We start from the raw sequence: 24,282 nt of genomic DNA on the forward strand, positions 1-24,282 counted from the left end.
TTTTGTCTACACTGCTGATATTGGATCAAACATAGATTGGAAATTTGTTGTATATCAGAGAATTGGCTATTCTGTCAAGAAAATTAATTCAAATAGGGTTCTTTCGCTTTTTGAGCATCAGTTTAAAAGTTTGCTGTGCAGCTGTTAACTACATAAACGGCATATAAGCTATCAATTTCCTAACGTTTTCCTCCATGATCTCGTCTTACTTACAGCCACATTTCTACTTTCTGCTATAATATATTTTTAATCCTCCACTCTCGCCATGAAAATAACTCGCTTTTATGAATGAGATATTAGGCAATTGGTGTATTTTATTCAGAAAAGGACTCCTAAAATGTTTCCTTTTATGTGAGCACTCAGAAAGGATGCAGAGGACATCTTCGTTAACAAATAAATATAATAACCACTGTCGTAGTAGAAATATGTGGCTTCCCTATGCTGTGTAATCTGGCACAAAGGAAGCTTGGCTCTGTTGCTTGTTATAGGACACTAGCAGTTGATCTGCTAAAGACTCTTTGATGTAAGTTGCCAAGCTGACTGCATAATGTAGGCTATGATTTGACTTTGCTACACGGGATACAAGGAATGCAACTGATATAAAATCCCAAGCTGTCACTAAAGATGCATGTGTGGAGGTATATCAAAGCCAGTTGTGAACACCTGACAGCCTATTTAAAGATAACCGTTGAAAACATGTTAGTCTCCGCCCGGTGGTGCTGCTGTCGAACTTTCGACACAGAGCACAGCTCCTCTTGAATCCTACCTTTTTCTTTTTTTTGTAAACACCTTTATTGAGCTCAATGCAACTTACAAACAAATGGGAAACAACAGTAGCGTAGCAAAAAAATATATGGTGTAAATTAGTACAAAATTAATTAAGGAATGTTTCAGTAAGTCTCTCTAAGTATTTATGAATTTGTTACTTAAATTAATCCTATTTTTACCACAACCTTATCCTTTGTGCGTGACGTTACGAGTTCACGTCACAAAATAAGGAAGTAAAGTATTCATACTTTCGAGGTCGATGATGGTTTGGATTGGAGGCTGAGATGAAGTGGGAGGGATCTTTTGTTGTGATAGGTTGTTAGGGTAAATGGTCCACGAGCTCAACTGATACTATCTAGCTCCAAACCTAATCGCAGGGCGAAAGTTCTCTACCCATATGTGTTCATTTTCAGCAGACTAATACGCAAGTATCATATGAAACTAAACGCTTTATTCTTCAGTTTTCCATAAATCCTATATGCAATTAACACTGTTAATGGATATGATATAACCATCGTATTGTAAACAGAAAGCTGACTAGTTAGCATAAATTAGCTAGGAAGCTAAAAGCGGAGTTTAACTCTACACGGTCTATCGTAATATTCCGTGAACAGAAAGCCAACTGAGCTGACTGGCTCTGTGTTAAGCACATTTTAGTACATGAAACATGCTCCCATTATGTCCCAGTTATGGTTTGACGTATTCTAATATTCCGAACACCCTCTCTGTTTGAACATTAGCAGGCTTATGTGTTAACAAGCTAACAGGTGTTCGGACCCATTAAAACACGTTTAGGTTTACCTCTTCATCAGTAAAACAGTGAATTTCAATCATCCGGACATAAAAGGTGACCATGTTAGACATAATGCTACAAATCGAACGATGGTCGTGTCTGCTTTTTTGTGTCAAGATTTTAGTAAACATTAGCAGGGACGCCCACATCCGGTCGTTGAGGGCCGCTGTCTCCCTGCTTCAACACACCTGATTCAGATCAATGCATCATTAGCAGGCATGTGCACAACTAAACAATCTTTTGAACAGATCCAATTAATCTGAATCAGCAGGACAGCGGCCCTCGAAAGATATTTAAAAGCTTGATTTGGACATTCGTGTTCTATTATATTGAGATTCAGAAATCATATCCTCAGCTGAGACACAACCTAATATAGAGTATAAGTTGCGCCCCCCCCCCCCCCCCCCCCCTCTCTCTTTACAAAGTGTTTTGATATACTTCTTATTTTCTGTTGTCTGCACTTAGAGCTCACCATCTGGGGGACAAGACCAGTCTCTTAAACATGTCCTATGGCAAAGCAGAGTTCCGCCCTGTCTCAAGGGACTTCAGCACTCTCATTCAGACATGCAGCTCCAACATCCAAAAAATCACGCAGAACAGTAAGTGCTTCAGTGTGACAAAACCATAGCCTTATTGTTTTTCACATGCTCACAAACTGATCATGTATTATTGCTAGAAAGATATTTAAAAGCTTGATATTGACACTTATTCTCAAAAAGTAGTAATTGTAACTGGGGATATGCCTGTGGTGTTCGTCAAAATGGTCTCCATAATATTAAAAGCATAATATTAGATGTTCAAATCCTATTTTCATAAAAGTCAGGAAGTGTCAGTCTGAGTACTCGCAGCAACAACACTGCTTAGTGTAATAACAAAGACCGCTGTTTGACCAGAAAGCTGCTCACTTGGTGTTGTTTGTTTAAAAAGGAAGAGAAAAGTAAAAAAGTATTTGACTTAGTCCAGCATGCTGTTCAATGCTCAGAGACAGGGATATCAGGTTGTCAAGCCAATATACATTTTCATGTATTTTAAAATGAGTATCTCATAATTTGACAAAAGGATTACCTACCCAACAAATGGATAATGCTCAACAGCCTTACCACGCTGTTTAAAAGAAATCTGGGATTGTTCTAGTCAATGACGAATACCAAGGGGTTCTATCTTCTATCTTAAATGTATTTTTATTCACATAGACTTTCTCAAGGTGAGGTGAAATTCCTCCAAATGAATGAAGTGCCACCTCTGTTTTAGCATTGTCAGTGTTTGCACAGCCGTGAATCACTAAGGAGGCTTCTTTTTCAGAGGGGCAGTACAAAACTGCTGATATGAATTCCAATGTCTGAAAACCTTTCTCAGTAATAGATGAAATGACTTTGTGCACATGTAATGGCTGTGATTCATATTTCAAGGTTCTTGGTTAGGTCTATGTTCTTTAAATTCAAATAGCATTACATATATAATTAAAGGGGAACTCCGGGATTTTTATACCTAGACCTTATTTCTGGCATGAAATACGTTCATCTACTCACCGAGAACAGTTTGGTGAAAGTCGGCGTCCTTCAGAAGATATTTAGATTCCTCGAGATCCATATAACGGAGTGAACGGGGCTTAGACGATGCAGCCTCTAAATAAGGCATTATCTGTCTTTATTTCACCAATACTTTAAGAAGAATGAATGAATGAACGTGTGCTATAGCTCTGTTAGCTCATAGCTCTGTTAGCTCATAGCTCTGTTAGCTCATAGCTGCTGTGTTGTTGTTATTGGTGGCTATCGGGGGGCTTATAGAGGGCTTTCTACACACTCATCTACTGGGATGACGTCATCAACGCCCCCCCTGCAGCACAGTTTATTCACTCCGTGCTCTGTGACAGTCGGCTAACTTCACACAGAGTTTGCTGCTGATAGTTTTGTGCAACATGGCAGGATATTTATCAGATTTTGACGATGTGGACGACAACTTTGAGTACGATGGACGTTCTTACCGGAGTGAATGAGCTGTGCTGCAGCAGTGGGCGGCGATGACGTCATCCCAGTAGATGAGTGTGTAGAAGTTGTTTTCCTTCTTCACTTTCATGTGTTGTAGCATCTGTATATCTTAATTAACTGTCATTATTCATATTCACGTATTAAGACTTGTCCTTGTATTCTCATGACAGCTGCTCATATCAAGACCATGGTGAATCAGCTGGGAACCAGACAGGACACCAGTGAACTTCAGGATCGTTTGTATGTACCAAGCTACCTTAATTAACTTCCATATATTTTCTTTCAGCTACCAGAAACACAAACAGAGAGCTGGTTTAGATAAGTTTGCTCAATCTGACAGTTGAAACCAACATAGCTGTTACACTCTAGTACTGTTGTTAGATTGTCTAAGATTACTTGTCTTGTGACTTTTAGAAATGAGATTTGTGCATGTGTCGCAAAGAACCTATAGTGTGTGTGGCGAGAGGGAAACACAACAGAAGAAGCAGCACCGCCACGCCTGAGGGCAGATATGCAGCAGCATTTTGGATATAGAAAGTATGCCGACTGAGAGAAGCTTGACTAAAGCAAAGCAACATTTTTAGTAATGTACCTGACCAAAAGAATGTATTTTATTAATTAATCCATTTAATTGTTTGCAGTTAATTTCATGAAAACTTCTTTTGTAGGCAAGCCAAATTTGGACTGAAACGGAATGATTTGAATTGATACTGAGTCCAATCGAAAACCTTCTGAATTGAGATTGAATTGATTCAGGAAATCAGTAGTAGTACCCAGCCTTGCTAGAATGCTATATTGTTATGTGCTGTGCAAAGATGAGCAGCCATCTTTTTTTTACAGGCAGCAGATACAACACTATACTAACCAGCTTGCAAAAGACACCAACAAGAACCTGAAAGAGTTGGGGTCAATCCCTTTGCCCTCATCCCCCTCAGAGCAGGTGAGTGTCAATCTGCATATGTAAATGCATATCCATGGGGACTGTTTAAGGAGCTGTTTGTAAAGAGAATGATGTGAAATTAGAAAGGTGCAGTGATATTTGTCCTTTTTTTTTTACCAGTTTCCATATGCACCCACTAAAAAGTGCACATTTTCATTGAAAACCACATAGGTTCTTGTATTTACTAACTAACCAGTAGTAACACATTTGAACAAAGTGGGCAATGAGCCTAATTTTACAGGTTCAAACACAAAAAGGAATTATTTTTTTCCTTTTTACAGAAAAATCTCTGATATATAGAACCACTGGAGTTCAAAAACAGATTGGATCTTCTATTTTACATAGAAATGTTTTTGACCACCGTGAGTTGTAGTGCTAATGGGGGGCAATGCTGGATTGGCTATTCAGTTGCATAAACTATTTGATTTTGTACAGTTTAATGACTGTATCGGAATCGGAAAAATTGAAAATCATTGTCCATCCCTTCTTATAAGCATGTGTGACCGTCCTCTGTTTCTTCTGACACTCTCTTTTCTTCTGGAATTTTAAAGGCATCAGCAACTTCAGATAGTCGTGCAGATGTGTGTGCCTCTTGCATTTGTTTTTGTCTCAAGCACAAGACTCTGTGCTTTCCAGTCTCCATCAATGAAATGGGCAGTCACTGTCATATAGGACTCCATTCGAAGAGAAGTCCACATATCTGTGGTCAAGCTCAATGCCTCGCTGTGTTATATTAACTCTCCCTTTGACTCCCTCGTATTTGGCGGTTAGTGCAGGCATGATTGTCTGGCGCGCTGGCACTGAATATCCAGGTTCCAAAACTTTTAACAGGTTCTTAAGACCCTGGCCTTCCACGACACCAATGGGCCTCATATCCTGAGCAATAAAATGGACTATTCCTTCTGTGATGTCATGTTTGCGTTTGGATGATAGAGGAGGCTTAACATTCAGCATGGTCTGGGTGTATCTGAGGGATGCTGCCATTGTTGTGGGCGGGGGCACCTGCAGTTATAAAATGAATAAACAATTATTAGACTAAAATATTGAAATATGTTTAATGTTATATTAATAGCCTATAATATTGAAATATTACCGAAATATTATCTATTTTGGTAAAATTCTGCCACACTGCCGATACCTGTGAAACGGGTGCTCTGAAAACACCCCCATTAGCACTTGGTACTTCCCTTCTGTTGAAATTAACCATAGACTGCATGAAATTAAATTGACCAATCAGCATATTAATAAGTCGACTAGGACTTTACAGCCCTAATGTCAACTACAGTTTCATTACTTGCTGCTTGTTTTTGATACACTTTTGATGTATTGAGGGTTTTTTTTGTTTTTTCACCTCAATAAATTTTTTTTTGTTTGTTTTTGGTAGTAAAATAATAGTAAAAGGTAAAAAAGCAGGATTCCCAAAAATTAAAACAGAAAAAACAGAATTTCGGAAAAAATAAAATGAATTTTGCAGGGCCCTAAAAGGATGCCCCTACAGCAGGTCGATTTCAAACCTTCACAACTTCCAACAGTGAGGCCTCATGGATGTAGTGTGTGTGCTTGGTTGGACTGTCTGCTGTCCAATTTTGTCTTAAACTGAAAATGTATAGAACATAATCCAGATTAGTGCTGCGACTAACCACTATTTTTTAATTATTTTGATAGTCGACAAGTCATCGATTATTGAAACTATTAATCGACTAATCTGATAATAAATCATACACTTAATGGCTCTATTTCCCTACCAGCTTTTAGAGTTAGCTTGAGGTTGTTTAAGGTTTATGTTAATTAATAATAAAGACAATTACCCTCTTCTCTGTCTTCTCAAACCCCAGCTGGTCGAGGCAGATGGCCACCCTTCCTGAGTCTGGTTCTGCCAGAGGTTTCTTCCTGTTAAAAGGGAGTCGTTCCTTTCCACAGTCGCATCATCTCAAGGCACTTAACTAATATAGTCCAATTCAAGCCAATTGGAATTCAATTCATTGTAATCATAATCCAATTGATTCATATAGAGCCAATTAAAAAATAATATCCTAGCTAAGGAAACCAACAAATTGCACCGAAACTTGTCTTCAGTCCAATCTCCCATCCTGAGCGTGGCTGTGGCGACTGTGGAAAGGAACGCCTCCCTTTAACAGGAAGAGACCTCTGGCAGAACCAGAACCAGGAAGAAACCTCTGGCAGAACCAGAACCAGGAAGAAACCTCTGGCAGAACCAGAACCAGGAAGAAACCTCTGGCAGAACCAGAACCAGGAAGGGTGGCCATCTGCCTCGACCAGCTGGAGTTTGAGAAGACAGAAAAGAGGGAAAAGAGGGGGGAAAAACACCATAACACCATTCAAAGGATACCTGTTGGAACAGGGAAACACAAGTTAATAACCACAATAATGTCACATGTACATAAAATCAATTGAGAAATTAAACAGGGGGGAAAAGAGAGAAAAGTGAGGAAAGGTGTGACATATGAGGTCCCCCAGCAGTCTAAGCCTATAGCAGCTTAACTATGGGATGTTTCAGGATTACCTGAGCCATCCCTAACTATAAGCTTTATCATAAAGGAAAGTTTTAAGCCTAATCTTAAAAGTGGAAAGGGTGTCTGCTTCCCGGACATTTACTGGCAGCTTATTCCACAAGAGAGGGGCCTGATAACTGAAGGCTCTGCCTCCCATTCTACTTTTAGAAACTCTGGGAACAACAAGTAAACCTGCAGTTTGGGAGCGAAGTGCTCTGTTAGGAGAATATCTTACAATGAGATCTTTAAGATATGATGGAGCTCGGTCATTAAGAGCTTTATATGTGAGGAGAAGAATCTTAATTTCTATTCTGAATTTAACAGGGAGCCAATGAAGAGAAGCTAAAACTGGAGAAACATGATCTCTCCAGTTAGTTCTCATCAGAACTCTGGCTGCAGCATTTTGGATCAGCTGGAGGCTTTTCAGAGAATATGTGGGACAGCCCAATAATAAGGAATTACAGTAGTACAGTCTTGAAGTAACAAATGCATGAACTAGTTTCTCTGCATCACCCTGAGACAGGATGTTCCTGATTTTAGCAATATTACGAAGGTGAAAGAAGGCAGTCCTAGAAACCAGTTTTATATGTGCATCAAATGATCAATTCTGGTCAAAAATAACTCCAAGGTTCCTCACTGTAGAACTAGAAGCCAAGGAAATACCATCTAGAGTAACTATATAACTAGACAATTTCTCCCTGAAGCGCTCAGGTCCAAAGAGAACAACTTCAGTTTTGTCTGAATTTAAAAGCAGACAGTTCTGACTCATCCAGGTCTTTATGTCTTTAAGACAGGCTTGTAGTCTGACCAACCTGTTGGTTTCATCTGGTTTCATAGATAAGTACAGCTGAATATCATCAGCATAACAATGGAAATTAATGCCATGCTGTCTGATAATGTTACCTAATGGAAGCATGTATAAAGTAAAAAGAATCAGTCCAAGCACAGAACCCTGAGGAACTCCATGACTTACTCCAACGTGTGAGGAAGATTCTTCATTTACAAGAACAAACTGGAATCTATCAGATAAATATGACTTAAACCAGCCTAATGCAGTTCCTTTAATCCCAATAACATGTTCAAGTCTCTGTAACAGAATGCTGTGATCGATCGTATCAAATGCAGCTCTGAGATCCAACAGGACAAGAAACAAGTCCGCTATCAGAGGCTAAGAGGAGATCATTGGTAACTTTCACCAGTGCTGTTTCTGTGCTATGATGCACTCTGAATCCTGACTGAAACTCTTCAAACAGATTATTTCTATGTAAATGATCACAAAGTTGAGCTGCAACTATTTTTTCAAGAACTTTAGACAAAAAAGGGAGATTGGATATAGGTCGATAATTAGCCAACACTTCTGAATCAAGAGTAGGTTTTTTAAGTAAAGGTTTAATTACAGCAACCTTAAAAGTCTGAGGTACATATCCTGTCAACAAAGACCGATTGATCAAATCCAATATGGAAGTGTCAGTTAAGGGGAAAACCTCCTTGAACAGTCTGGTTGGGATTGGGTCTAAAATACAAGTTGATGGTTTAGAAGAGACTATTGCTGTTGTTAGCTCAGAGAGATCAACTGGGCAGAAGCTGTCTAAATACAATTCAGGTTCGAAAGATACTTCTAAAGCTGCTCTACTTGATGATACATCAGTGATAATAGTGGGAAGGATTCCATTAATCTTCTCTCTGATAGAAACAATTTTATTGATGAAGAATCTCATGAAATCATCACTGCTGAGAGTTAAAGGAATACATGGCTCAACAGAGCTCGGACTCTTTGTCAGCCTGGCAACAGTGCTGAAAAGAAACCTGGGATTATTCTTATTCTCTTCTATCAATAATGAATAATAAGCAGTTCTAGCTTTACGAAGTGCTTTCTTATACGTTATTAAACTATCTTTCCAGACTAATTGAGACTCTTCTTAATTAGAGGAACGCCGCTGTCTCTCCAGCTTTCTTGCGGTCTGCTTTAAAGCAGCTATGAATTATACCAAGGAGCCAACCTCTTCTGACTGATTACCTTCCTTTTCAGAGGGGCAACATTGTCCAGTGTTGTACGCATTGAAGCTATAGTGCTGTCAACAAGAGAGTCAAGTTCTACTGGAGTAAAATTTAGGTAGCCGTCCTCTGTCATATCTGCACATGGCAGTGAAGAAAAGGATGATGAAATCAACTCTTTAAATCTGGTTACAGCATTCTCTGACAGACACCTTCTATATGTAGAATTCTTCTCAGAAACCGTGTAGTCAAGTAATGTAAATTCAAAAGTTATTAAAAAATGGTCAGATAAGACAGGGTTATGAGGGAACACTGTTAACTGTTCACTCTCAATGCCATAAGTCAGCACAAGGTCAAGGGTATGATTAAAGCAGTGAGTAGGTCTGTGAACACTTTGAGAAAATCCAATAGAGTCTAATATAGAATTAAAGTTAATATTTAGGCTGTCATTTTCAACATCTACATGAATATTAAAGTCACCCACTACAATGACTTTATCTGTACTCAGCACTAACGGGGATAAAAACTGAGAATTCAGACAGAAACTCAGAATAAGGGCCAGGTGGACGATACACAACAACAAACACAAGAGGTTTAGTAACAGATTAGTAACCCTGATCTGAAGATAGCTGCCACTCCTCCTCCTCTGCCTGTGGTTCTAGGAACATGAACATTTAAATAGTCAGAGGGAGTTGATTCATTAATGCTAACATGATCCTCCTGCTGCAGCCAGGTTTCTGTAAGACAAAATATATCAATATGATGATCACAGATCAAATCATTCACTAACAGAGACTTCCAAAGGAGAGATCTAATATTCAGCAAACCACATTTAATAGTTCGATGTTTTTATTCAGTTAAAGTTTTTGTTTTAAATTTTTTTGCACAAGAGGATTTGCTCCTTTTGTGTTTTTTGATTGAGGGGGGGGGGCAGCATCAGGTGGGAAGCCGCAGAGAAGTGTGTAAGACTACAACTCTGCATCCTGGTCTCAACCCTGGGATGTCATGTTTTTGGATGACTAATAAATTCGTCCATGTTTCTAGAAATGAGAGCCGCTCCTTCCAAAGTGGGATGGATGCCGTCTCTCCTCATCAGACCATGTGCTATACTAGATAACTTTCTTCAGTAAACAGTCAGCATGTGATGTGGAAAGTGCAGTCTGGTGTGGTTGATTGTGAAGCTTCTCTGGATGGTTGTTATGTGCCCAAACGATTGGGTAAGTGACATGGAAACTCTGCTAGTTGTATTCCAGCAGTTTGAAAAGGCTGTACTCAAACCGAGCCTCAGTAAGTGTGAGTTTGCAAATGCAATTATTACATAGCTTGGCAGGAAGGTGTGTCTGGGACAAGTCCTCCCCATCTGAACCAAGATCAGTGCTATCATTGACTATCCAGCTCCCAGCAAATGTCAGCTATGACATGTTCTAGGTTTGGCTGCTTAATACAGAGCATTCTGTCACAACTTTGCTACCACAGTGTCTCCCCTGACTGATCTTCTTCATCCTGCTAAGGAGTTGATGTTGCAATCCAGATGTGAACAGGTTTTCCAAGCAGTTAGTTTTGTTAGGCAGTTCAGCAGTACTTGGTGCGTGCAGATGTCCTGCTCCATTTAAACTAAAGGTCGATGCTAGCGGTCCAGGGCAGGACTGGAGCTGACCTAATTCAGGAGGACACCCTGTCTGCTATTTCTCTAAAAAGTTCCACAGAGAACCTGCAGCACCACTGAAAAGGAAGCCTTGGCCCTGTTGTGTGCATCAGTTCCCCTTTGAAGCCTGTTGTTGTTTATACTGATTATAATCCTGTAGCATTTCTCCGTCACATGCGTAATATCAACCCGACATTAATGCGTTGGGCCACCATTGTTCAAAATTATAACTTAGACGTTCGTCTAAGGAAAGGTAAAAAAAAAACGTTGCTGATACCTTGTCACAAATTCATGAGTAATTTCATCTATTTTTATGGGATAAGATCCTGTACTGTGTTGTTTCCTATAGGCAGCTTCAGCTCAGTTAGCTGATTGACAAGCCCTTTAATCTGTGGTTTGAGCCAATATAGGCAGGTACCTGGTTAATCTCTCTTCCTCCCTCTCGCTCCATCCATCCAGCAACAGCAGCACCGTTGTGTGCTTGGCATATCCTTTCCTCATTCATTTTTCATCTTTATTAATGACTATTTTAAGCCTGGTGTGTTTGGGGCTTGGCCTGCCGAAACACCACATACTTTTTAGCAGCTCAGAATAATAAGAATGTTCAATAAGAATAAACAGAGATTCCTCTAGATTTGTTTAATTTTTGTATGAATCCATGGAAAGCAAGTTTACAATTATAGTGTTTAAAGATGTAATACAATAATAACAAAAATGTAGGGGTTAAATGATTGCTTTGAAGAAGACCTTTAGGAAAACTGTCATATTATTCCATGCTTTATTCTTTGTATGTCCAACTGTAATTCTCGGTGTGCCTCTGCCCTTTGGTGTCCAGAGGCAGCAAAAGATCCAGAGGGACCGTCTGATGAGCGATTTCTCAGCAGCGCTCAACAATTTCCAAGCAATCCAACGACAAGCCGCAGAGAAAGAGAGAGAGTCGATAGCCAGAGCGAGAGCTGGGTCACACCTGTCAGTAAGTGAGAAACAGATACAACAAGAAGAAAAACAAAGATTTGAATGGATGCATTGATGATTGAAGTGATAGTGATGATTAAACATGGCTTTTCCCCTCTCTTTCAGACTGAAGACAGTTTTCGGGATGAAAAGCTTGTGTCTTTTGATAAGTAAGTGATTGTCAGTCGTTCCACTTTTCTGGCAATTGTTATATAATGGAACTTGGCAAGGTGCATCATTGAGACCCCAAGTGTGAAATGATTGAATAATCAAGACAATATATAACAGTTAATAGATTGAATGAATTTAGAAGAGAAAATTGTCTGCTAAATACTGAAAATAAAAAGGAATTTTTAAAAAGGTGAGAGACGAATATAATATGGTCAAAAGCTTTCTGACTGTTGGGGCACTGAGCGGTTGAGTGGGCACCCTATGTAGAGGTTAAAGCTCCTCAGTGCTTGGGCCATTTGCTGCCTGTCATCCACTGTCATTGCCCCAGGTCCTGTCTGAGAACTTTTGAGTAAAGACCACTAACTCCAAAAAGCCCCCAAAAAAGTCATTTTAATCCAAAGTTACAATATCACAGCAAAAAGATCAATCTGAAAACAATCTGATGTATAGATAATTTCTTGTTTTTCCAGTTTAGTAAATAATTGAAGAAATCTACAAATGTTTAAATTCGTAAAATTCTTTGCAGATTTTATTTTCTAAAATAACCTGTTTGTGAAAAGCGAGACCTAATTCTCTCCATTTTCAGTATTATCATAAACCCTCCATATTCAAAAAGTTTTTGTTTGTATTAAATTGACCTTCATTGTCATTGTCACTGCACAAAAACAAGATTCATAGGAAAGAAAATCACAAAAAGCAGTTTATCTAATCATTTTTATCACAATCAAGAGAATGCTATCAGAATCTGCACGTTCATTCATTTAATTTAGTTTTGAGAATAGGACGATTTTTTGTCTTAGATTTTCATTTGCAAGACCAGAAATTGAAAAAGTGGAATTATGAAAGGTTTTCTGACCAATTTACGCCATCATCAATGAATTGTTGTAATACACTTCACTTGAATCCAGTATATTACATTTTATAACTTTCCCAAGCGATTTTATTGTAACATTACATTGTTAATTTTGGTTCCTCATATGTAAAAAGAGACACCTTGGCTTAATGTCACTGACAATTCTGACTTTCTCGGCTTAGCATTAGCATTAATGTTGCATCATGGGCCTGCAGTGCTGTGGTTAGTGCAGCATAATCCATGAAATGCCTGACTTCTTCTGTGGCTTCACCACCACTCCACAGGAAAAGAGTGATAGATTTATTTTTTTCTTAATGCACATGGTAAACAAAACGAAGACATATTGTTATGATTCGTCGTGATGATTGAACAAGTCCAACACAGCTGTGGACACGTAGCCAACACTGCGTAAACCAACAAGAGAGAACCTCGAAGGCACCGTACCAAAACAGAACAAGACCGGCCATTGTCCATTTTCTTTCTACTTTTGATTTGAGCATGAAACAGGAAAATGTTTGTTCTCCAATTTTTCAATTCTAAACATTTCCATTTTTTGTTTAATTTTGAAGTGGAATTGCATGACTGATACAGATTCTTTTAGTGTTTCTGCACAAAGTGTTGGAGCATTTTCAGGAACTCAGGGAAGCTCAGAACACCTCAAAACTTGATATATAAACTTTGTGTGCACTTACAGTTGTATTGTTAAAGTTAGTTGTACATGTGTAAATGACAGAAAAACAAATGTCATGTTTTTTTTCTGTCCTGTCTGTGTAAAGCCAAGAGGACTGGGGTCAGATGACCACCCAGACAGAGGAAGTGGCCATCACTGAGGAGGACCTTGAGCTAATCAAAGAGAGAGAAACCAATATTAGGCAGCTGGAGGTGAGCCTTTGCTTATTCTACTATTTGTAATGTGTATTCGTATCAAAATAATGGAGAACCATGAGCCCTAAACAATAGCTTATTGCCTTGTTTAGAATATGCTGTCTTGTCTTGGGACTACATACACCAGCCACAGCTGATTCTTGCTTTTGGTCTGTTATTATCAGTCTGACATCATGGATGTGAACCAGATCTTCAAGGACCTGGCAGTTATGATTCATGACCAGGGAGAGATGATTGGTGAGTAGTCCTGGGGTCAATATAGAGTAGTGAGGTCCTGTGTCTTCACCTGCACACAATGCACCCAGAGAGGTCAGTTAGCTTGTTAGCTTAGGAAAACTGTGGACTCAATGCCCTGAAAGACTGGAGTTTGCGCAACTGGCACAAAACAACATTGACAGTCAGAAAATTGAAAGACAGAAAGAAACAGGGCAACACAGTCATAAATGCAAAATGCCTGACTTCCTGTTGGTTTGAGAGTGGGCTCCAAGACACTTTTTTCTCAGCAGGTCTTGGGATGTTTGCATAGATGGTGACAGGGCTGTCTTATTGAAATCTCATGTGGGCATTATAGAGTAATTTTACCACACCTAATCCTAATCCCACATCCTATTTCAATTTCCACCAATTTTGACATTTGTTTTTTGAATTTTCAATTGTTCTTAGCTCCTCAAAAGCAACCTCCTTTTTCATAGTGAGAAATCAAAATGAACTGCACCCCATGAGGAATGTTGTTAAATGAAAATAATAATTCTCTGGCTGGAACCTATCCCAGGTACATCCGGGACTGACGACAACAACCATGCACACTCACACTCACTCAAAGGGTCAATTTAGCGTCACCAGTTAACCTAACATGCATGTTTTTGGATGGTGGGAGGAAGCTGGAGAACCCACACATACACCGGGAGAACATGCAGACTCCACACAGAAAGAACCAGTCAGGAATTGAACCCACAACCCTCTGCAGCCCATCAGCCTGTATATGATTTCAAATGTAGATGATGGCTTTGAAATGTCAGTGGAAACTTTTTGTGAGAAATTTTTTAACAAATACAAGAACCATTTCATTCCTGTCCCAGCAGTAAAACAAAAAAGCCCTGACATTGATACGGTATGAAGTTGTCAATGACTTGTCATTTGCATCTTGAGCACAAATTCCCATCATTTATTGTTGCATGCTCGTATATTCCCAGAGAAGACCTGTTGATGAAATAGAATTCAGTTGGAATCAAAATTTGCACGGATATGAATAATTTTACTATAAATCCCACAGGCTTTTATTTTGGTTCTGTCACTAATCTACTTATTTCCGTTCATAAATACAATAGTTTGTTAAACAAACAGACAGTGGAAGTTAGGAGATGGTATTTAAAGAAAGGACATTTTATATATTTTCTATTAGAATTATTTGGGCATATACAAGAGCTTGTTTATCACTACCTCCCAGATGACCTTGCTGTGTGTTCTGCCCTGCAGATAGCATTGAGGCAAATGTGGAGAATGCTGAGGTCCACGTAGAACGAGGATCAGAGCAGCTCCAGAGAGCCGCCTACTACCAGGTGAGCCTCCATGGGTCACTTTAAGTGCTGCCAGTAAGTGAAGTCCCTGCCAGTAACCCTACTGTCTCTGATTTCCTTATCACAGCAAAAGTCCCGGAAGAAGATGTGTATCCTTGCTATGGTTTGCTCCGTTATACTCGTCATACTTGCCATCATTATCTGGTGGGCTTCTAAGTGAGCTGATTTCACACCGCCAGTGTTTCACGACTCCATTTTACGCTGCCCCCTCCCTGCAAGTACATGCTTGGAATCACAAGAACAAGAAAAGCCTGTAACTATAACAAGATCAGCAGAGTAAAGCTATACAAAGGGCTGTTCAGTGGGAAAATTGTGTCATATGATCAAGTATTTGTAAAGTAGTTGGAAAACGTACTTTAACTGGAGACAATAGAGAACTGAGATGGTGTTCGGGAGCAATCTGATATCTAAAATTCCATAAATTTCCTCACTTATTTATCTGTTGTCTTATATACTGCACTAACACTAACTGTCGCTGTATTTCAAAAGTAAAAAATTATATATTGGGAATGACTTTAGAATATGCTATTTGTTTAGATATTCTATGATTTTTAGGTTTCTCATCTCCATAACTTGTTGTTGTGGCATAAAGTTTATGAAGAACTACAGGACCTGCTGTGGCTCGTTGCCTCGTAGCAATGCAGTAGTTTGGGTACATGTTGTAGAATGAAAAATACACAGTTTACCAACATAAGTTAAGTCCACGTCTAAATATTCTGTTAAGAACATGAAGGATGATAAATGATGAAATGGAAGACCTGTCTTCAGATGAAATGTTTTAAGTTTGTTCATATGACTCCAGACAGTATAAATAATAAATGTCTTAAGCGCTTGTACCCTTTTCTGAAGGTGTCATCTTTCCTCAGTGTTCACATGGTGCTTCGAAGGTTCAACTCACAGAGTTGAACCCTAATTTGGGCTGGAAATTTAAATGCCTCTCAAAGTAAAAAAAAAAAAAGATGTATCTCAATGGTTTAGGAAAAAGGTTTATTTATGTATTTATTTACCATTTCTATCATGTATATCACTGAACTCACAAAAATTAATATTTGGTTCAACAAGAAATTTGGCAATAGATGCACAAGTAGTTCTGCATAAATAGATTTATTAATTTCCTTTGTTTAGTCAGGAAGACCCCATAGAGACACAAAATCTCTTCTCTTCTTCCATTGAGCCCTGACCTGGAAAGCAGCAATAGACAAAATATCAACATGAGTTCTTTCTAAAAGACAATTTCAAATGTTTCAAATATGATGCCGAGGGTTAAAGAAATAAAATAAGTGTAAAATAAGAAAAGGGTCCATTCCAATTAAGACCAACGTGTTTTGCTTCTGGTAATAAAACTAATGGGTTTCCTACCACTTATTTAAAGTATTTAAAACATACATACATATATATATTCATTTAAAAAATATGTAACGAGGGGAGTGTTTGTAGGCCGATGATATTTTGAAGCTCATTTCATATGTAAAAATGTGACTGTAAAACTTACTCTTCCCAATTACATCAGAGAGCTTATTTAAGTGATTTACCAGAAGATGCCATTTTTGAGTACAACAGATCAAAAACAGTTTGCAGAAAAGTTTGGAAACATTCTAAAATGCAGTAAAAACTGAAATTTGTTCATTTGGTGGGCCTATATTTAACAGATGCATGTCAGAGGAAATTATTTTCAGAGTTGTTCCTGACCAACTTCATAGTATGTAGAAAACGTGAACAAATTTAAAAGCTGATGCAGCAACACTTCAGCAAAAGATGTTAGTTTATAGAATATACAAATAAACTACATTCTTCTTCGATCAGCAGATTAATTGGTGACACGTGAGAATGCCGCGGGTGAAAGGCTAACACAGGATTTCCACCGGCGTCAATCTCCACTGGGAGTGTAACGGCAGCAGAGCGATGGCTTGCGAGCCAGTCGTAGTCACGCAAGATCGCTCGATCCCACAATAATCCAGAACGTACGCAAGACCGCGAGATCCCACGATAATCCAGAACGTACGCAAGACCGCGAGATCCCACAATAATCCAGAACGTACGCAAGACCGCGAGATCCCACGATAAACTGTATAAAGGAAAACAACAAACAGCTTAATTTGCTTCTCCGACGTGGAAGAACCTGTTGATCTGACCATCTCTCTTTTACTTTTCTAGATAGAAAAGTAATATAGAAGTGCAACAATAATGGGGAAACATCCAACTGGGCAGTGTAGCTGTGGGGAGAGGGAGACAGTGGAACATGTGATGGTACCATGTCCCAGATATGGAAGGGAGAGGGAAATAATGAAGATAGGGGGCAGGAATAACAGAATGTAATTTGAAAAATATAGTAGAATCTGCTAAGTCTAAAGAAGGGAGGAGAATAACAACAGGATTCCTGGTAACTACTGGAATAATTAAAAGAATATAGAAAAGAAGAAATAGAAAAAGAAATCTTGTCCAGTGGATGGTGGCATATGCAACACAAATTATGCCAGCTGCCATTAAAAACCAAAGAAGAAGAAGAATAGCAGTGCCATGTAAAGATAGCGAGAGAGCCCCTGCTGAGACGTTACACGGCGCGCTCATTGACGAGGGTGGCAGCGATCAGCAACGGTGACTGCGGCGCAGCCCTTACATCCGTGATGGAAATCCTGGGTAAGGATGAATTTTTGCTTATCATTTTGTGCCAAACTCAGGCATATAATCTTCAGTAAGTTACAAAAAAACATTTTGAGTGACCGCATACAGAGTGGTGTCGTGCCGGCAATATAGAGTGGAGCGAGTCGATGCGCCACTAGTTGCAATCTTTTCCGTCACAGAGGCGTCACTGCTACGAGAAGGTTACCGCTAACTACTCTACAACGACGACAGTGAAGAAGAAGAAGTTGAAATTTCAGTGGGTGCGTTATCACCAGTGTAGTCTGATATTGTACTTAGAATATTGTTCTTGGACTTTTAAGTGTATTGTGTTACCTTTTCTTTGCTTGTGTGTTATGAAATAGTGTGCTTCAGTGGACACACTTGGGAATTATCGTTGCCTTTCAGACTTTCACGTATCTGTCCCGTAGCTTCTTCCACGCACTCTTACAGAACTCTCTCTCTTTCCCCAAAGTTCTGCCAATCTCCGTCCACGAATTCATGTGGTCCCTATGTTGTTTCAGTGCAGTGTCGTACAGGTGCCTGTACAGACGCACTTCCTCGCTGAGTCTGTTTTCGAATTGGTCCATCCGGTTTGTCGTTCTCCGCGTGCGCCAAGTTACAAATTTTGACTGGTGCACGACGACGTGCCACGCCGCCTTTTCATGGTGCGCGCCAGTCGGAAATACGTCATTTTGACTTTACACGCTGTCCGCGCCATGAGTGACACAGCAAGCACTGTGAGGACAGTGTTACTGTCAAGAGACACATCAGGGCCCTCATGTACAAAGGGTGCGCACGCACTAACCCAACAATCAGATGTATCAAGAGCGAAATGCCAACTTCAGGGCTGACTTACGCACTTTTCTACAGCTGTTGATTCTTTGGCGACACTTGAAGGTGATGTCGGGAAACTTATAATAAATTAATGTGAACACAATTTATCCTCAGACTGAGTGATGTGCACATTTGAGACATGAAAAATGAACACTGATGAACAATTAACACACCCATGTGTCTGCAATTACACGAGTGGATATAAAAGCATGCGCAAAGTGGTGCAGTGCATACCATTAAAAACAATGGCTGCTTTAGCGGTATTGGAAGACATTGCAAATGGTGCAATTCGAAGAGAGCGTGTGTGAAGAGACAGAGAGGATTTCCTGGCAACAACTGGCTCATCAGCCGTTTTTAGGGCAATCCTCCTGGAACTGTGCGCAGAGCTGCGGTCGGCGTTGGAGCGCAACACAGTTAGAAGGCATGCGCTGCTTGTACCACAGGTGATGTGCACACTGGGGTTCCTAGCAACCAGAGCTGGCCAACCGATTGGGATTGTGCCAGTCGACCCTGAGCCGAGCCATGCCAGCTGAGTGGGACGGAATTATCTGCATCTCAGCAGGTATATCAAATTCCCACAATGCAGCTGAACAGGCCAACATTAAAGCACAATTTGCAGCGACAGCCGGTTTTCCTAATGTAGTCGGAGCTATCGACTGCACACACAGTGCTATAAAAGCACCATCACATGATGAATTTATATATCAACAGGAAACATTTTCATTCCATCAATGTACAGATCGTATGTGATGCGTAAATGCTTTGTGGGGGGGGCCTGGTTCAACGCACGATTCATACATTCAGTAACAGAATTGTTGGGAACAGACTACAAGCTGGCACTGTGCGTGATGGGTGGCTTCTTGGTGAGTAATTTTATCCGTGTAATTGTCCTAATATTATTCCCCGTGACGTGCATTGAGCGTGTGCCCCCCCAATTTCTATTCCGTCTTCACAGCATCATAGTCGGTGGTTAAAGTTAGTAACTTCCTGTCTTTTGCTGGTTAAACTGCAGCTTAAGATCTTTCTAACAAGCCCCTGATCGTCTCTGTGTACAAATGTTAGTAACCCTGTGTGTAAAGTGTGAAATGTCTTAATCAGCCTCACCTTTTCCCCGGCGCACTTCTGCACTATAGGTTGCTGAATGAACACATTTGTTGTGAGTTACAGAAGTATAGCTATTTACCTTGGGGGTAATCAGAGTCACCCACATTCCCACACCCACCACCCCTGAGAGAGCAGTGTCACCCATAGTTCTGCCGACTCTGTGTTCAAACAGGGACTCATAACTGGGGGAGACAAGTCCAATTACAGGAAGGAGATCCAGAGACTGTTGGGGTGGTGCTGTACAAATAACCTGGATTTAAACACAACAAAGACTAAATAAATTATACTGGATTTCAGGAGAAAACACAGGGGCTATCCAACATCGCTTTGGATTAATGGAGCATGTGTGGAGCACGTTCACTCATTCAAGTACCTGGGACTGCATATATCAGATAACATCTCATGGTCCATCAACACCAAAGAAATCAAGACAACGGCACAACAGCGTCTCCATTTCCTCAGGCTGCTGAGGAGGAACAATCTGGCGGAGAAGCTGCTTAAGACCTTTGTTGCATCCCCACCATTAAGGTCTAGGGGAGAGGGTGAGGAGCAACAATGTATATGGCTGGGAAGAATGGAGGAAATCGTATGTCCTTTATTTTTTATGTCTTTTGTACTTGCTGCAACACTAATTGCCCTACGGGGAAACAAATAAAACTGAATGTGAATTTGGTTTGTAAATACAGGTACCGGAGAAGAGCTAGAACCAACGTATACTGCAAAATGCTGCAGGGCCAAAAGCAAGGCTAATGTTTCCTTTTCTACAGTGGAGTAATTTAGTTGATGGCAATTGAACTTGACTGAAAAATAAGAGACAGGATGGCAGACATTCTTCTCTCCATCCTGCAGTAACACAGCACCAGCTCCAGTGGCACTGGTATCCACCTCCAGCTTGAAAGGCAGAGAGAAATCCGGAACGGCGAACACAAGTGCTACATAGAAGGGATTTCGCTTAGTCGAATGCATGTTGACACTCCATAGACCATTTAAAGAGTACTTTTGAGCTACATAATCTGGTCAAAGGAGCTACAACCACAGAAAAATTCTTGCAGAAACACCGGTAATATCCAGTCTTACCCAGGAACTATCTCAGTTCCCTCCTTGTCGTTGGAACTGGATTGTTCAATATCACCTCGATTTTTGACTCCACTGGATGGACCTGCCCAAAACCAACCTGCTTACCCAGGTATGTGACCATCGCCCTACCAAACTCACACTTGGTGAGGTTGAGGGTCAAGGAGGCTTGGGTTAGCTGTCGAAACACTACTTCAAGGGTTGATATATGGTCCGCCCACATATCTGTATATATCACTACATCATCTAAATACACATTACACCGAGGCACATCCCCCAAAACCAGATGCATCAAGCGCTGAAATGTTGCTGTGGCATTTTTCATGCCAAATGCCAGGAGTATATTGCATAAAGTGGTCAGGTGTGACAAATGCAGAAATCTCACACGCTCTTGGGGTCAAAGGGACCTGCCAGTAAACAGTGTTGGGGGTAACGCGTTACCGTAATATATTACCGTTTAAGCTGTAACGGAGTAATATAACGCGTTTCTAACTTTATTTTGGTAATATTATTACAGTTACTGAGGCCGGTAACTTGTTACAATCCGAGCTGTCGCACAGGCGGGGTTTCGAAAAAACAACCCAGGCGCAAAAGCTGTAAATAACGAGGAGAAGAAGACAGTTTTAAATCAACAGAAGAAAAAGAAGACTACAAGATGGCAGCAACAGCTGATAATTCAACGTTTTCTAAGTAGTTATACTCGTACTATTTTGAATTTGTCACAGAAATAGGTAAGAACCTCACAGTAAGTTGCACTTTATGTGCTAGTGGGAGGCCGGGGGAACTGTCTACAGCTAAAAATAGTACAAGTAACCTCAAGAAACACCTGGGGAGAGTATACAGCAACCTTAAGCTAGAGGCTAAACGATGTCTTGCTAGCAAACAGACGGTAGATGATGGCGCGAGCAAATCTAAACGACGAAATATCAGACCAGAGGGGAATATGTTTGATCCAGGAGAAGTGAGTAGGCTGGTGGATGAGTATGTTGTGGAGGATGCGTTGCCTCTTTCTACAGTTGAGTTGCCGGCATTTCAAAAGCTTGTCAACAAAATCCTTGTTCGATCAAGTGACAAGGTAAAAACAAATCTTGAATGATATAGTCCAGTTGTTAAGATATAAAGACATTTCCACATGTATTTCATTTAAGATGAGACACTTCAGGTGGTGGTAGAGGTGATTTAATGATTAAAAATTGTTTTAATTTATTATGTCAGTTGTGTTTGCAGAGGGATTTTCGTGGTTATTATTGTCACATCATCTCAGAATACTTTAACAGTCAAGTAAAACAATAATACATCTCCATGTTTTACAATACTAATAAATGAGACTGTGGGTAGTAATGAACAAAGCCTAAGAAACTAAGAAAAATATTGACAGAAATATCTACCAATCAAAGACAGTTAATTGAGGACTATTCGGCATGACAAAATATTGCACACCTTCATTTTGTAATGCCTTGTCCTAAATGTTTATTTTGGTGAAAGTAACTAAAAAGAAAGTAGTAACTTATGAGTCTACACAGAAGGTAATATTCTAAAGAAACATTACTTTCAATTGCAAGTAACTTGTAATATGAAATATATCACATTTTGGAAGTAACTTTCCCAACACTGCCAGTAACCCATTAGGGGGGTCTAACTTGGTGATGAATTTTGCAGGTCCATGCGATCCTCCAGGCAAAGAAGTGGAAAAGAGTCAGAGATGGTTACAGCAGCCGGCGGGATGTTACATACTTCAGGACAAATCTGGGGTTTTCCTCAGCCCCCTTTTATATGTACCTAAATGTGTTATATACCGTTGGAAAGCTAAGGGCCTTGCGATTACAATGATGTAATCCAGGATACAACCAGAACTGTGGACACAGTAAACACTTATGTAAAACCAGTTGCAAATACAAAAAAGTGTCAGTCACCTACAAAGCCTCACAGTATTCTAAGAAAAGATACAACTCCAACTAAAACGATCCTGTTATGTTGGCAAGGGTCCAGTTAATGTACTCTAGTAAAACAGTTAGTCTACAACAAGTGTTACACCCACAAAGACGCATAGTCTGCAGCAGCAAACTTTCAAAATTTCCGTCCGATGCATATTTTTCTGCATATTCCTGATCATAACTTAATTTAGCATGCATGTATTAGCCACACCATGATACTGAAACAGCTCTGGTCTTTAAACTGTTAATTGATATCTGACTTGTTCCAATAGATGTCTGTCTGCTGGTGCACAATAATCAATTACTCGCTCATAGGTCAAAAGTACCTGCACCTATTCTTATTGTGATAGCCTCATGGTCTGACCTAAATTCTGATTGGTTGACTGGGATCTCATCAGTTATAAGAAGAGCTCTGAGCATTCAGTCTCTTTCTTTCTCTCTCTTTCTCTCTCTCTCTCTCTCTCTCTCTCTCTCTCTCTCTCTCTCTCTCTCTCTCTCTCCCTCTCTCTCCTGTTTGAGTTGCTGGGTTTGTTTGAGCTTTGGTTACTTATTACTATATTTTGTTTCATCTTACATTTACACACATTCTCACAGACTCATACATTACAAACATTACTGATGAACTGACATACACCATTAACCTTAATGTGGTTTAATTGAATAAATTTATGTTTTATAGTTTAAAGTTATGTGTGGTCTCCATCTTTTGTCCTCTCTCTGAGCCAGGTTGTGACCTGATGTGTGAGGCTCGAACCAGTTGCGTCAGATTGTTCGGAATGGTCCTGCTGACCGTAGATTGATGGATCCCATACCGATCAGCCAGGTCCCTCTGCTTCAGTCCAAGGGCAAGGTAGTTCAGATAGAGGAACAGTTCATCGATGGGCTGTAAAGACTGTGTCTGTATTAGCTAAATGAAATATATATTCTTACATCAGGTGCATACTTCTACAACGCAATATTGAATATTACAAAAATACATTGTATTAACATACCATAGCAGTATTTTGTTTTGCATAGTCACCATCTGCAGTTCTTGCTCAGCTAACTTGAACCATTCAATGAGCTGCCAAAACCGCATCAAGTAGTCATAAGACCCAAAACTGTAAATTGGATAGTGTAGTGGTGTGACTGCCACCTTTTGCGTGGGAGACCTGGGTTCAAATACCCTCCATGAAAGGTACTACCACCAGTAGGGGTCCTAACGTAAGACCCCCTTACCCTATCTGCCTACCTGTAAGTCCCTTTGGATGAAAGCGTCTGCTAAATGCATAAACATAAATAGTAGAAATATATTAAGAAACGAAGCAATAACATTTTACAACAAATGTGACATAACATGATAGAAGATACTAGTGACGGACTGGCACCGAAAACAAGCCCTGACCTTTTTGACAGAGAGAGGCCACGCATTACACAAACTATGTATACATATATACATATATATATATATATATATATATATGTGTGTGTGTGTGTGTGTGTGTGTTCATATTGTTGATGAGAAAAGAAAATGCATTAATCACCATATTGCCCTATGGCCACTCCGTTACTGGAAGATACATACCTTGTGTAGAAAAGGATGTCCCTGTCCCTGCAAATCGCTGTAACCCAAAATGCTGTTTGAGTGACAGC

At 39.9% G+C, this 24,282-nt stretch overlaps 1 protein-coding gene across 2 annotated transcripts; it reads left to right on the plus strand.

The window, feature by feature from the left end:
• The first annotated feature begins 1,085 nt into the window (after positions 1-1,085).
• Positions 1,086-15,912, plus strand: stx12 (syntaxin 12). 2 transcript variants are annotated; one of them, XM_072370288.1, is made up of 10 exons: positions 1,086-1,192; positions 2,027-2,160; positions 3,720-3,789; positions 4,390-4,489; positions 11,478-11,615; positions 11,723-11,766; positions 13,397-13,502; positions 13,670-13,742; positions 14,982-15,064; positions 15,150-15,912. In XM_072370288.1, exons 2-10 carry the CDS (start codon positions 2,064-2,066, stop codon positions 15,240-15,242), a joined length of 804 nt encoding a protein of 267 aa, XP_072226389.1. In that variant the 5' UTR covers positions 1,086-1,192; positions 2,027-2,063; the 3' UTR covers positions 15,243-15,912. The 2 variants fall into 2 exon arrangements, with proteins under 2 accessions (XP_072226389.1, XP_072226388.1); XM_072370287.1 differs by having other exon boundaries at positions 1,090-1,615.
• Positions 15,913-24,282: the final 8,370 nt, after the last annotated feature.

Source organism: Leuresthes tenuis, unplaced genomic scaffold, assembly GCF_036924035.1.
Source record: "Leuresthes tenuis unplaced genomic scaffold, fLeuTen1.0.hap1 SCAF_18, whole genome shotgun sequence".
NCBI classification, from domain to species: Eukaryota; Metazoa; Chordata; class Actinopteri; order Atheriniformes; family Atherinopsidae; genus Leuresthes; species Leuresthes tenuis.